We start from the raw sequence: 14046 nt of genomic DNA, 5'->3' as shown, positions 1-14046 counted from the left end.
GTTTTAATAATAAAAAATTAAAACTTGTTTCGTATTCAAATATGTTGTGGAATGTTTAAAATGAATACAGCAAGGTGTATGATATCGTGAAATAATTGAGTACATACCAGAAAAAAAACTCATAGAACATATTTGTATACGACGGGAAAATCGGTCTTTTTTGAACAATGATTAAGGTTTCGGACGTAGCTTCATATTTACTTTTATGTCAATCGTATTACTTAATTCGCTTCAGAAATTATATTTTTGTAAAGTTTTTTACGTTTAAGGAAACAATTAATCTAAAGGGTCGCTTACAACGCACTTTCACTCTTATTTCTGAGTGATTAAGGCTTCATTTACCGTGAGCTTATGTTGTCATAAAGGACCTTGATATTTTCCTTGAAAAACGTCAAACTAGTTAGTTTTACTCGCAAGTAAAAGGTTAATGAAAGTGAAAGAAACCACTTAAGATTTATTAACATTTAAGACATTACGAAAAGTACACATTTGTTTTAATCTTTATTAGGATTTACACATTGAGAAGTAAATCCTTTAAATCTCTATTTTACCACGAAATAATTGGTTACAAATATATTACAAATAATGTACTTTTTTTAAATCAAAGTACATTTGATTAACAACTCAGTCACTCTAACTTAAACGATGGATAGGCTCGAGTCCGGTGGGGACGTGTATGTGCTGATGACGACGTATGTTATAACTGAACTGTCTATGCAATTAAAACTGAAACTGAAGGTGTGTCGATGAATTTACAATACAAAGGAATATTGTAAAAACTGGTATAAACATATTTTCTTATCGTGGAATATAAATGTAACGAAGTGCGTATATTTGTAGCTTGCTTGATAACCGTTTCTGTAATATTCGGAATGAATTCCCTGAAATATTATAGTATAATGTAATATACGAGTATGTTGGGTTGCTTTCTCATCTGTAATGAGAAAGAGAAATTATTTTTTCCTTACTTTTAAAAGTTTTGTTATTAGTAAAATAGTATCTTTAATTCATATCTGCCCTGCACATAATTATATTTTCCTCTCATATACCGGATGACTGGTAGAGAATGCCTTTAGGCATTAAGTCCTCCTTGTACTTATAAAAGTGCTAAAGAATAAATAAATAAAAGTTTTAATTTAATTTTAAATTACGACAGTATCAATACCGAATGTCTTTTGTTATTCAAATTGTAGATATTAATACAAATAAAGTAGGTTACATGTAACAGTTACAGATAAATTAAATTGGCAATGAAATAAACGTATCTTTTTATGTTAATGGAATAAAAAAATTGGAATATTTAATTTTATCACTTTAAGAACATAAAGTGTTAAACTAGGGAGCAACATAAATATTACAAGAGCTTCATCAAGGTGGAGTACTAAAAGGAAAGTAAAATGCATGCGGGAAGTTGGTTTAAATTGATGAAAGCTGAAATGACGTAAAATAAAGTTAGTTTATCGCCTTAAGTTCGTAACGCCCAACTTCATAAGAACTCTTATATATAACTTAAAAATTTACTTTTTTTTAACTCATTTTTTTATTCGAAAAATTAAATAAAAAGTAGTTTTTTAATTCCATCAGAATATTTGAAGGGAATTTCTTACCACAGGGATGTATTTATGTTCAATTGTTTAAGAATTTAGAAGTGCCAATAGCATATTGGTTAAGGGTACGTATTTACTAATCGTGGTGGTCGTGTTATCGAATCCCGTCCTTGGACTAATGTCGTGATCCATATCTTAGCACTTGCGTAAACATAGGTTTGTAATGATTACAAGAAATATAAGTAAATTTGATTAATCCTTTTTATTTTTACATAAAATAGAAAAATAATGTTCTTGTAAATATCCTAAAAGGGGGTGAAAATTAATCATGACATAAAACTAGAAATAGTTTTTACACCATGTTTACATTGAATTATATCTAATATATAAAATTCTCGTGTCACAATGTTCGTTCCCGTACTCCTCCGAAAGGGCTTGACCGATTCTCATGAAATTTTGTGAGCATATTCAGTAGGTCTGAGAATCGGCCAACATCTATTTTTCATAACCCCCCCCCCCCCCATTTTTTAACTGCGCGCGGACGCAGTCGCGAGCGACAGCTAGTTTTGTTATAAAATTAACTATTTACTACAAAGATAAAACCAGTGATTTGTTAACTAAAATAAAAATTACGGTGTAAAGGCTTGTCAAGTTATGTTTATAATCACATCGTTTTACCGGTACCTTAAATGAAAATATTTTACAGAAACATTGTTTCGTTAAATATAAATAACATTTGTATCATAATGTGAGTACGTTAAAGCATTTAATAAGGTCAATTAAGAAAATACAAAGCTCAATATTCGTGGTAGCGCGTTGATCCTGTTTTAATTAAAGCATTTCACATAAAAGAGTTACAGTCGGGTCCGGATATTGATTTTTTATGTCCATTAACTTTTAAAGGTATTAATTATTATTTTTGTCACATAATAGCATATAACAGTGGTAGATCCCGCAACAATATTTGTTGGGTGCACGAATGGGCAGGATCGGCCGGTGAAATACCACGACCACATATTAGCACTATTATTAGTAACTGTATTTGATTATTTAAATATTAAGTTTTTTGGATATTGATTAGCGCTTTTGTCTTTTGATTATTTAGGTATTTGTCAGACAAACATATTAACTTACGGTTGTTATGGTAACGGTAAAATAAAAGCACAGAATAATCGTCAAATTTGATGGTCGAAAAAAAAAATTGAAAAAAGTTTATTAGTTATGCTTTTGTACAGATATTTAGGCACTGAAAATTCATGGATGCGAATATATAATATCGTATTATTGAAGTTTGTCCGTCACCTAAATTTATCTTTCGCTTTATCCGGAACCCTGGGATTTCCTTCCCGGGAAAAAAGTGTTAGAAATTGTATAACGGAGGTGGATATTTTTAGAGAAGTAATTTTATTTGATAACGGTCTTACATGAAATCCTTTTGAAAATATTCGAAAAGTATATCATCATATTGTGTTCTCAATAAAATATTGTTTGGAATAAAACCGGATATTTTCGCTTATACTTTTGCGTGTTATTTCAGAAATTAATAGATTGATAAAAGAAATTTTGTAGTGTAGAAAATGTCCGAGTGTTTTAAAACACAGAAATGCATTATTTTGGTTTTTATAGATTTTCTCTATTTATGGTAAAATGTTAGCTTTAAATGATTATCATAGAATTTAGTTAAGCTTTTGATAGGTTAAAGAGAAATTACATGCGAGCGAAGTAACGTAAAACAGCCAGTCTAATTATGTATGAACGTCAATGGACCGTTGTAAAGGCCCTTAATATTGAGGATATTCAGGTGCGAAAAGACTACCTTCCCCCTTCACCTCCTCCTGCCTCGGGGTGGACGCTTTCGACCGAACCCCCAATTTTTTGTCATCGACAATCTAAAAGGGCAGTATCCCTCCCATCGATCAGAAAATTGTTATTTATTTTCTCCGATGTATATTTCATGTTTCGGTTCACCGCAATATTTGTTTTCGACAGAGGATTGGTTTAACGTTTTCGACAGCGGATTGGTTTAACGTTTTCAACTTTTACGTTTGTTGGCTTTGTTATTTTTATTTTCTGTAACATAATATTAATTGGCTTTCAACATTTGTAAAATACATTAATTTACGAATATATGTATTTTTGTAGTTTATGTAATTTATCAACCATTTTCAAACACTTTTCGAGACTAAGTAAAACTAACACCAAATAACCCAAAAACAGCCAAATTGTTTGCTCACCTTTCTATGCAAAGCTTATACCTTTATACCAATTTCCAAAATTTCAAATATGGCACCTGCACACTCTTATACATGAAAATATGAAGTATGTTTTAATACATAATTTGTGCGGAATAATTAAACTACTACTACTACTATCATACGTTTGCAACTTTGTACATGCCTATATAATATGTTTTTGGCACGAAAATTGCATTATTGTGTTGTATCGCAGGGCGTTGCCTCCCGGAGCTATGCGTCCACTTGTTCCACGAGTACGGGCTGATATCACACTATCGACTGGACGCGGCCACGCTGTGGAAGCTCTTCAGCCTCATAGAGGAGGGCTACCACAGCAGCAACCCCTACCACAACGCGGTGCATGCTGCTGACGTCACGCAAGCCATGCACTGCTTCCTGCAGCAAGAACAGGTAAGTGTTCCAAGCTTTACATTAATGTTTTAACATTACGAATACCACTGTCATAATACTTAAAAACAATATTGTTGTCTTTGTTTTTAATGCGAATAAGAGAGACTTCTTGTTTTTTTCTTCTTCGTATTACTTGTTTTAGAACAAGTGTTTCAACGGTAGGAACTTGCAGTTATGGTTTCAATGTTTTGATGCCTATAAGATCCAATCTACTTTTATTCTAGAAGTATTCAGAAATTCTGTTAAGTCGCTATTTTGTACTTTTGTGATTCACAATTTTCCATTAAAGTATGTACTCGAATGTGTAATATGTTTGATTCTTCAGTACGACTAACGTTGTAACAGAAAAGGACATAAGTTACAAAAAAAAAATATAAAAGTGGTAAAAAAACGAAGTCATAATTAAAAGGTAAAAAAATGTCGTGCAAAACTTGACAAACATATAGGAGTTTTTAGAGTAATTAAGTTCCGCTTCATGCTATAAAATCCGCTCCGTGATACATCCAATTTGCATGAAACTAGCGACATGCAATTTAAAACTTCAGCTCTTTGATGATCCATAGGAAAATCATATCATCTGTAACCGAGTCTGTCAATCAATTTGCCGCTTCAATCGATACAGTAATCGAATTGTGGCGTCAAATATAATTGGTATATATTTGAATAAATAAAAATAGTCACGGGAGTATAAAACGGGAGTACTAACCATTTTTTGGGAAATGTTACGATTTTAATTTCTATTTGCATTTAAAAATATTATGTAAGGAGCACGTAAATATGCTCTTTTAATTATAACAAGCTTTTGTATTACAAAATTTTTATTTTGTGATAAAATTTACTTTGTAATAAAATTATATTCATAGTTATATTTGATGTATTATAAAATTTGACCACTATTTCCAAACTAAGCATATTCACCACATACATGGCACGTATTCTTAAACCATTTCCCAGCTTTCGTCAAACTACGAGTACATTGGTGCTCTAAATTTGATTTTCTACAAAATCTGCTATGCATTTGCCGCGGCACGGAACAAGTTCTGTCCTCTTCATGCATTCCATATCCATCTCTATGATTTATTTTGTATATCTCATAATGAATGCATCGCAAACATTCGTTATTTCAGTTCCTTTCGTCAACGCCCCATTAATACATAATAGTCTTACACAATATTTAAAAAGTTTTGTGATAAAAATGATCTCTTTCTTTCCTTCACACTGGTCCTCAAACCACTGCTTTTCTTATTAGTCTTCTCCCTTTCCTATCTGTATCTTCGACATCTTCATTTGAGACTTGGCAGACATCCATGTCATTCAGCACTTCTTGCTAACTTATTTTGGGTTCCCCTAGACTTCGACCAAGAAGAGAAAGACATCTAAAGCGTCTTTAGGATAACGTATATTATTTTATATTTTAAGACAATAAAATAATATCTATGTCATTATAAATATTTCTAAATAACAGCATGTGATTCCTACATTATAATACCTTATACTATTTCTCATAACGCTTCAAGAAATACAGCATATTACGTCGGCATTTCATTACAAACAAAGGAAATGTCAACGACGCATCGGGTTAATATCGCTCTAGTGGTCTACGACTGAGCTCCAGAGTTATTTCTTTATGATATAACTTCTTTTATACATCCACTTAAACTGTAAGATCATTGCATTATCAAGAAGAAACAATATAATTCAAGTATTGTTGAATTATTTTATAAAATAGCTAATTCATAACTCAGGTTGCGTTGCAAAGTAACGTCAAAACGTCTAAATCTGGTCTTTATTATTATTATTTTTTAATTGAATAGCATTTTTGCTTACTTTTTATTTTTTAGTATAGAAACTTATTCTGGCTTCCGTAGAATACCCTAAAAATGTTTTATTTAACTTTGTCCAGTGGTTTGGGTATCCATCATCCATCCAATATAGCGGTAAGATAATTTATAAGAATTCACTCACTATGAGAATTAAAGCATGAACAGCTAATAGTAATAAAACTTCCTAGTATTGAATAGCATTTATAATTTAATGAATGTATATTCGCAAAAGTAATAGCTACAAATCAATGATCGAGTCAACTAAAAAAATACAAAGAAGATATGTAATCTTTCCCACAAAACTTTAAATCCGCCGTCTTTTCTACTTTCCAACTCATGACGTTATGCTACGTTTAGTTTTCTGTTGCAAAACTTTTTTATTAGAAAATTTTTACTTCTACATTAAAAAAATGCGTAGGTTTAAAATATTTGAAAGGCGGCGTAACCATCTACAATATTAGTTTCAACGGTATACACGACGATATTGACAGATTTCGAGCGACTGGCTTTGGCGATGACAGATTAAAAATGTCGACGACTCATGCATGTGTACGAACCTCTATGATATCTTCAAGACTTTAAATACTCGTATAATCTAGACTTGGGTTATAAGAATCTATTTCTCTCTATAATTTTATGTTAAAACTCGAATGAACACTTCAATACTCCGCGAAATAGCACTGCTCCAATACATTAGTGGAGATTTGATGTTATTACATTTTAATAAAATATCAGCGGCAACGTTTTCGTCCCTACTGTGTACCGAGTCCGGGTCTCATTTAATTTAATCGAGCTGTTGTTAGCCTTATTTTATTTTATTTTTATTTTTATTTATTTAGGGTTGCCAACAAAATATGTTACACACAGTTATACATAATTTAAAACATAAGTTTCATGTAAGCGTAATCTTAAACATATTTCAATTACAGGCAAACACAGCATTCATGTAATCAAAGAGAGTATCACAATAACAAAACTATAAATAACATTATACTTATACACATCTAAAGAGATCCAAAACAAAGTGCAAAGACAATCAAAAAAAAATAAAAATTTAGTAACATGTAATGAAATATAAGCAAACAGAATAAAATGAATATATTACTTATCCGGTTTTAAGGAAACAGTTGCATTAAGTTTTTTAAGAAAAGATGACACTGAATCAAAGAAAATGTCTATATCCGATAACTTATTAATCGTTTCATTAAATTCACGTGAAATTCTATTGATAGGTGCATTCCTGCCTACATTCGAGCGATAACGGCGAATCATCAACATATCTCTTTTTCTACTATATCTTTTAGACGCATGTCGAGGGACTAGCAACTCAATCTTGCTGATTAAATCTGGAGCTATAGCCATACCATTTATAATTTTATAAAATAATAATATATCTGTTACAGTCCTACGATGATTTAAAGACGTCATTTTAAAACGATCTAATCTGTTTACATAATCGAGCTCGCGCGAGCAGGTCTTATCTTTATAGACTAAATACCTCGTGAAACTTTTTTGGACTCGTTCTATTCTATCAATGTGACACTGATACATTGGATTCCAAACAGGAGAGGCGTATTCGAGCACGCTCCTTACATACGCGTTATAGAGTATTTTTAGAGGCAAAATAGTTTTGAAGTCCCTGCAGCACCTTTTAATAAATCCTAGAGTTCTGTTTGCTTTACCGACCATGTTGTCGATATGGTCTATAAATGAGAGCTTAGAATCTAAATGAACGCCCAGGTCGCGTATACTGGAAACTTCATGCATTACCACATTATTTACCGAATAGGATGTAGGAAGAGGCCGAGTTTTTTTCGTGAATTTTATATGAAAGCATTTTTTGACGTTTAAAACCATCCTGTTTGATTCGCACCATCTCTCAATAGCGTTTATGTCGTCCTGCAATAATTGAGCGTCAGCTAAACTTTGTACACATTTATAAATTTTAATGTCATCAGCAAACATTGAGCAGTTGCTATTCTTTATAACATTAACGATGTCATTTACAAAGGCTAAAAATAATATAGGACCTAAGTGTGAACCTTGAGGCACGCCAGATGCAACAACAAAGGCCTCTGATTTAAACCCACCTGTGACTACATACTGTCTCCTATTACTAAGGTAAGAATGAAACCAATTTAAGATCACCCCATGCACACCATAGCTAGATAACTTCTTTGCTAAAATATTGTGGTCCACCTTGTCAAATGCGCTGCTGAAGTCAGTATAGATTGCATCTACTTGTAATTTAGAGTCTATGGACGTAGATATATCATTAACGTATGATACCAGATTGGTTATAGTCGATTTCTTTCTACTAAAGCCATGTTGTTGGTGTTTTAATACAACGTTCAAGTGCGATGAGAGAACCGGAGTTACTAAAGATTCAAAGAGTTTAGCCAATGTACAGAGTAATGACACAGGACGATAGTCTTTTATATTTTTTCGATCCCCTTTTTTAAATATAGGAACAATATTCGCAACTTTCCAAAGTTCGGGAAAGGTGCCAGAGGATAAAGATGCATTGAATATAATTTTTAACGGAAGGGCAAGGTATTGAGCACATCTTATAATGAAAAAAGGCGGTATCCCATCGGGTCCGCATGCTTTATTAGTGTTAAGTTTTTTCATAGCTTTTATGATGTCTGCTTCTGTTAATTCCAAGTGAGTTAGTGTGTTTTGTGGAAATACACATTCGCTTAATGAAAAATCTTGAATTGGGCTATCGGTTGATGGTGTAAAGTTAGAAGAGAAATGTTGAGCAAATAATTCACAGATATCAAATCCCGAGGACGCAGTGACATTGTTCAGCTCCATTTCAGAGGGTAAGACAGATGTAGTAGACTTACATGACTTCAAATAAGACCAAAAGCACTTGGGATTAACACGGATGTTTTGTTCTAATTGTGATATATAATTTTTGTAGCACCTTTTAACGAGGGAATGTACCCTTTTACTTAATAGCCTAAATTCAGACTCATCCCGCGGGTTTTTGTACGTCTGTAGACGGCGTCTGAGTTTTTCTTTTTCTTTTATCGTTCTTATAACAGATTTAGTGAACCAAGGAGGGTATTTAGTATTACGAGGATTACGAGTGGGAACTGTTGAATCTATTATTGAATTTAATTTAACATAAAACAAAGAAAGCATGAGATTTACATCTGAGCCACAAGATTTAAAAATATCTAACCAGTCAATTGCTTTAAATTTTTCAATGACTTTATCGTAATCAGCTTTAAAAAAGTTAAACTTAGAGGTACTCTTAGGCTTTAATGTAGAGTATTTAATGGATTGAAAAGCAATTTCGACAGGCGGATGATATTCATCAACTTTGGAGATAGGATCTAGACATTTTCTCACGATACAGCCACCTACATTACTGCTGCATAAGACTAAATCTAATATTTTGTTATTACAGTTAGTAATGCTATTAAATTGTTTGAGACCATTTAAGGAAAAAAAATCCATAAAGGCATAACCTAGGTTGTTTTGGTAATTATAGGGCGACAGACCATTCATCGCAGTACACGAATCATTCCTCCACTCTATAAACCCTAAATTGAAGTCACCAATGATAATTGTAGGATTGGCTGTTTCTTCCATAATACTTGAGACTTTGCGTAGAAAGTTGTCTAAAGTTAACTGAAGCACGGGAGGAGGCAAGTAGACAACTCCAATATTAATATTTCTGAATTCCTTATTATGACAGAAGCTTAGACGGATCCACAAATCTTCCACCTCGCTTTCCCATTTAGTCATTCTCACTGAGTTTATGTTTGAAGATACCGCAAGAAGTACACCACCGCCCTCTTTACCTACTAGCGTAGACGTACTTCTGTCTCTCCGGTATATGCAATATTGAGAATCAAAAATTTCACTGTCACCCACTCCCGAATTGAGCCATGTCTCCGTGGCTGCTATTACATTATAGGATTTCGTTGATGCTGACAAATTTATATCTCGTAACTTAGTTCGCATACCTCTAAAGTTCTGATAGTATACTGTAAGAACATCGTGCGAAGAACTATTATCGACACATTGATTTTGTGGATGCTTATCGTATTTTAATGTCATCAAAACTTCTATTAAATTAAGGTTAAAGCAGTTTCAACGAATCCAAGTTCCTAATTTGTTTTGCAGGAGCCCCTTCGTGTTTGCGCACGAGGATTTTTCCGTCACGCACCCAAACGAATTTATATCCCTTCTCTCGAGTGACTTTCCGCGTTTCAGCGTGAAGACTTTTGTTGACCGGTGACAAATGCTCTGATACGAAGACAGGACTAACCGTACCTCCGTAACCGAGATGCTGAGAACTTAGTTTACCGTCTTTGTTAGCTTTATTAAATTTACTTACTGATGCCAACAAGTCGTCTCTGGCTTTAATGCTGCTTAGCTTGACAACAACCGCTCGAGGTCGATTGCTGTTCTTGTCTGCCTTCCTGGTGCGTACAACAGACAAAATATCGTTTTCTTTGATACTTGACGACACGATGTTCTTCAATTGAACGACAGTGGTGATCAGATTCTCGGAACGGTTCTCCGGCAATCCCGTTATTTCAATATTATTTTGTCGTGATTGCTGTTCTACGTGGGCGAGTCTCGACGATAAATCCTGAATTGTCGACCGCAATACTCTGTTTTCGTCCTCTAACTTCGAATAGTGATCTTTGCTCAAGTTTATTTCAGTTTGAAGGACGTCACACACACTACTTATAGCTGCCACTCTCTCCCCGATTTCGCGAAGATAAGCAAGGTCTTTCGTCAAATCCGCGAATTTCTTTTCGAATTTCTCAAACTGTCGAGCCACAGTAGATTCGATTGCTTGTAAGATATCGGTGGCAATAGGTGATGTTTGTGCCGAGCTTGTATTCTCGTCAGTGACAGTTTGTGGGGTGCGTGACTTTTTGGACGAGCACGCCGGGCATACCCATTCGCGGGGTGCTTTATTTGAACGTGCCAAGCGCACACATTCACGATGATATTGAGAATCGCATTTACTGCAGACAATTATGTCTGTCCCCGTAGTTGGTAAGAACTTGCCACATCCTCCGCACTTTGCCATAACGAAATTACTACAGTTTAAATACAGTGGATTTAATTAAACTAATTACAGGCTAGGCTACACTTAAGTGGTACGAAAAACAATATAAGTTAATGGGAACATTGAAATGTATGTATCAATTCTAGCAAAAAAATTAATAAACTAAACTAGTAATAAATATTATCAGTTACAATTTAGAAGGGAAAAAAAATACAACATACAAAAATAATAGCTCAAGTTAGTTTAAACCAAAACACACAAAAAAAAAACAAAAACAAAAAAAAAGCAAACAAAAAGATAGCTGCTTCCCGGACGCGAACCGCCGCACTCGCCGCCGCGTACTAAGTTACGGCAGTGATGTTACTGCCGTTGAGCCACGACTGTACTGAGCGATACGACGAATTACAAGTAAGGTTGGCAGAAGTTGTTCCTCGACGACGTGACTTGCAGATTTGAAGTAAACGTTTTAAGTTACACCCACAAAATTCACGCCGGAGCACAAGAGATTAACTATTTTTCACCACACCAGTCCTGTAGCTATCTCCTTACAAACGTTAGGTTCGGCAAATAAACGCACTGAATTACTGTTTTTCTGATGTTTATTATTACGTTTGAACGTTTGAATTTACGGATTTTGCTGCAGTTAAGTGAAGCGCCTTTAATTGGGAATAAACTGATTTCTTGCCGTTTTCATCACAAACCACAATAACACAAGTCGCACTGAGAGTATTGAGCTACACTGTACGGTTTATTTATAGATTGTTTGAGTTTGACTATTTAAACGGTTTAATTAAGCGCAGCGCGATGCGACGTCTGCGCCCGCGCCATTAAGTTATCATGGGACCTTATCATGGGACTCACTCATTTTTCATACGAGGACAGTGATTCAGAATAAAATAATACATTCAATAAGTGCTGGGTACTGTTTAGTCAGAAGTGTCCGCACAAATAATACCAGAACTGCAATTTATTACTATGCCTCACTGTTCTGCCTTCGTGTGAAAAAGGTATGATGCGCTTTTGTCCTCAATACGACTTCTGGAAACAATTATATCAAATTAAATGGCGACCGCCGACAGCGTTACGATAGACAAGTATCGTTTCTCTGTTCTCGCATCATCAAGTAGCCCATTGGGAAATTAGTAATTGTTTGTCGTCAGTGGAATAGCATTCCAATGTTAGTTAATTTAATGCTTTCCTAATCGCTGGTCGGGTAAATTTATACGATATAAAAAACTTAATCAATATAATAAATGTTTGATGAAACAATCTTTATTAACTGCATAAAGGATAGTACCTAAACACATTTTATTCCATCAATGTACAACATTACCTGGGGAAATGTATATTGCAACGATTTTGAACGTCGATGTTTATATTCAAATTTATTAGGTAACTGACATGTCTTTGATTTGAAATACTATAATAGATTCAGATTCAAATATTTTAAACATTGAATTTATTATGTATCTCGGTCGGTGGACGTGAAGCAAGTGCGCATTACGTTTTAACCTCACTTTATCATTCCCTTTGTACTAATCTGTAACGTAAACAGGCTATAAATTCATCTGACAAATCAATTGAATAAGATGAAGTAGATAATGGTGTTGTACCAAAATATACTATCGAAATATAGTGAAATACAAAGAAAATGAGAAATTTTAATAAACCTGTTTAAAGATTTTTATCTTTATAAGTCTGTAAAAATAGACAAGTTTGTATTATCAAGTTAAACACTGAAGCTTTCCTAAATAAATCCATACATAATTAATGACATTGTAAGCCAGCGATATGTGTAAATATAATTTCTCGTTTGCATTGAATTCGGGTATCAAACATTTTTACCGTTAACATCCCTTTCATTTTCTTTCATAAAACAGAGATAAGAGCATGCTCATGTTTTTGTGTAACAGGTTATTCCGTATTGTAAATTCTCACTGTGGGTGTAGATTCGAATTCAAGTTGCGACTCTGGTCACAAATCTTAGAACATGCTTAAGCTTTGTTGAGTACATGTATATGAAAGCTGGTTTCCATGAATGCCATGTTTTCTAGGTTAAATAAAATCTCTAATAATATCTTAAGAAGATTTCAAAAATTTTAAATTATTCTGTTCAGAATTTAATATTTTATATTCTGGTATATTTGCGAAGGTAATTTGGTTAATTTACATATTTTATAAATTATAATTAAATTAAACTCGTTTTTAATAGTAGGTTATAATGTTTTTATTTTTTGTCAGAAAACGGGTTCTTTTGCCTACAATATATTATCAATTATAAAATACACAAAAATATGTTTCAGTGAAAATAACAAAAAAAAACATAATTTTGATCCGCTCATTAATATGATAGTAAGCCTCTCAAGTTCACCAATTTTATTTTATTAATTATATTTTTTAGATGATGTCATTGTTTGAAAAAGAACCTTTACAAAATAAATGTACTTGAATGAGAGACACAAAAGAAAGTTACTATAGTAAATAACACAACGGACTTATGGATTCATTGTTACTTGACAAAGGAGAACGCTTACCGAATTTTGATACACTGATCTAATACTTTTGTCCTATTCTGGAAAAAAAGGCTAAAATTTTTAAACAATAAACAATTTTGCTCGACTGAGAGCATAATTCCTTTTGAAGTGGGATACTATTATTTTACTTTAAAAAAAAATTATATAAAAGAAAATTATTTACATCAAATTACCCGACGAAGGGTAGCCCTTCAAGAAATCAGAATGGTCGGTTAAAAAATTTTTGTCTTTTTCTCACACTTATCCTGTTGTCCACCGAATATTAGATTAAGTCTCTTCAGTGGTAAATGGCCAATCGTTGGCTGGGTTGCGAAAGGCAGTAGCATTTGTAGCACCAAATGGCAATACAAAGATATATTAATACATGTTAGTTATGCCTGTTTCCAACAATTTACACGTTTAATTAAATTTTAAAACTGATTTTTGTAATATGTAAATATTTTAGAATTTTAGAAT

The 14046-nt window shown here is 33.3% G+C and overlaps 1 protein-coding gene across 1 annotated transcript in view; it reads left to right on the top strand.

The window, feature by feature from the left end:
• Nucleotides 1-14046, top strand: part of LOC106715937 (calcium/calmodulin-dependent 3',5'-cyclic nucleotide phosphodiesterase 1C) — an 88605-nt gene that overhangs the window by 44944 nt on the left and 29615 nt on the right. Inside the window, exon 5 of the mRNA XM_045686187.1 lies at nucleotides 3996-4192. Coding sequence (XP_045542143.1) covers nucleotides 3996-4192 — 197 coding nt within the window. The remainder of the gene's footprint in view (nucleotides 1-3995; nucleotides 4193-14046) is intronic.

Source organism: Papilio machaon, chromosome Z (assembly GCF_912999745.1).
Source record: "Papilio machaon chromosome Z, ilPapMach1.1, whole genome shotgun sequence".
Classification (NCBI taxonomy): Eukaryota; Metazoa; Arthropoda; class Insecta; order Lepidoptera; family Papilionidae; genus Papilio; species Papilio machaon.
Note: the sequence above shows the minus strand (reverse complement) of the source record. Positions and strands in the feature narration are given on the sequence as shown.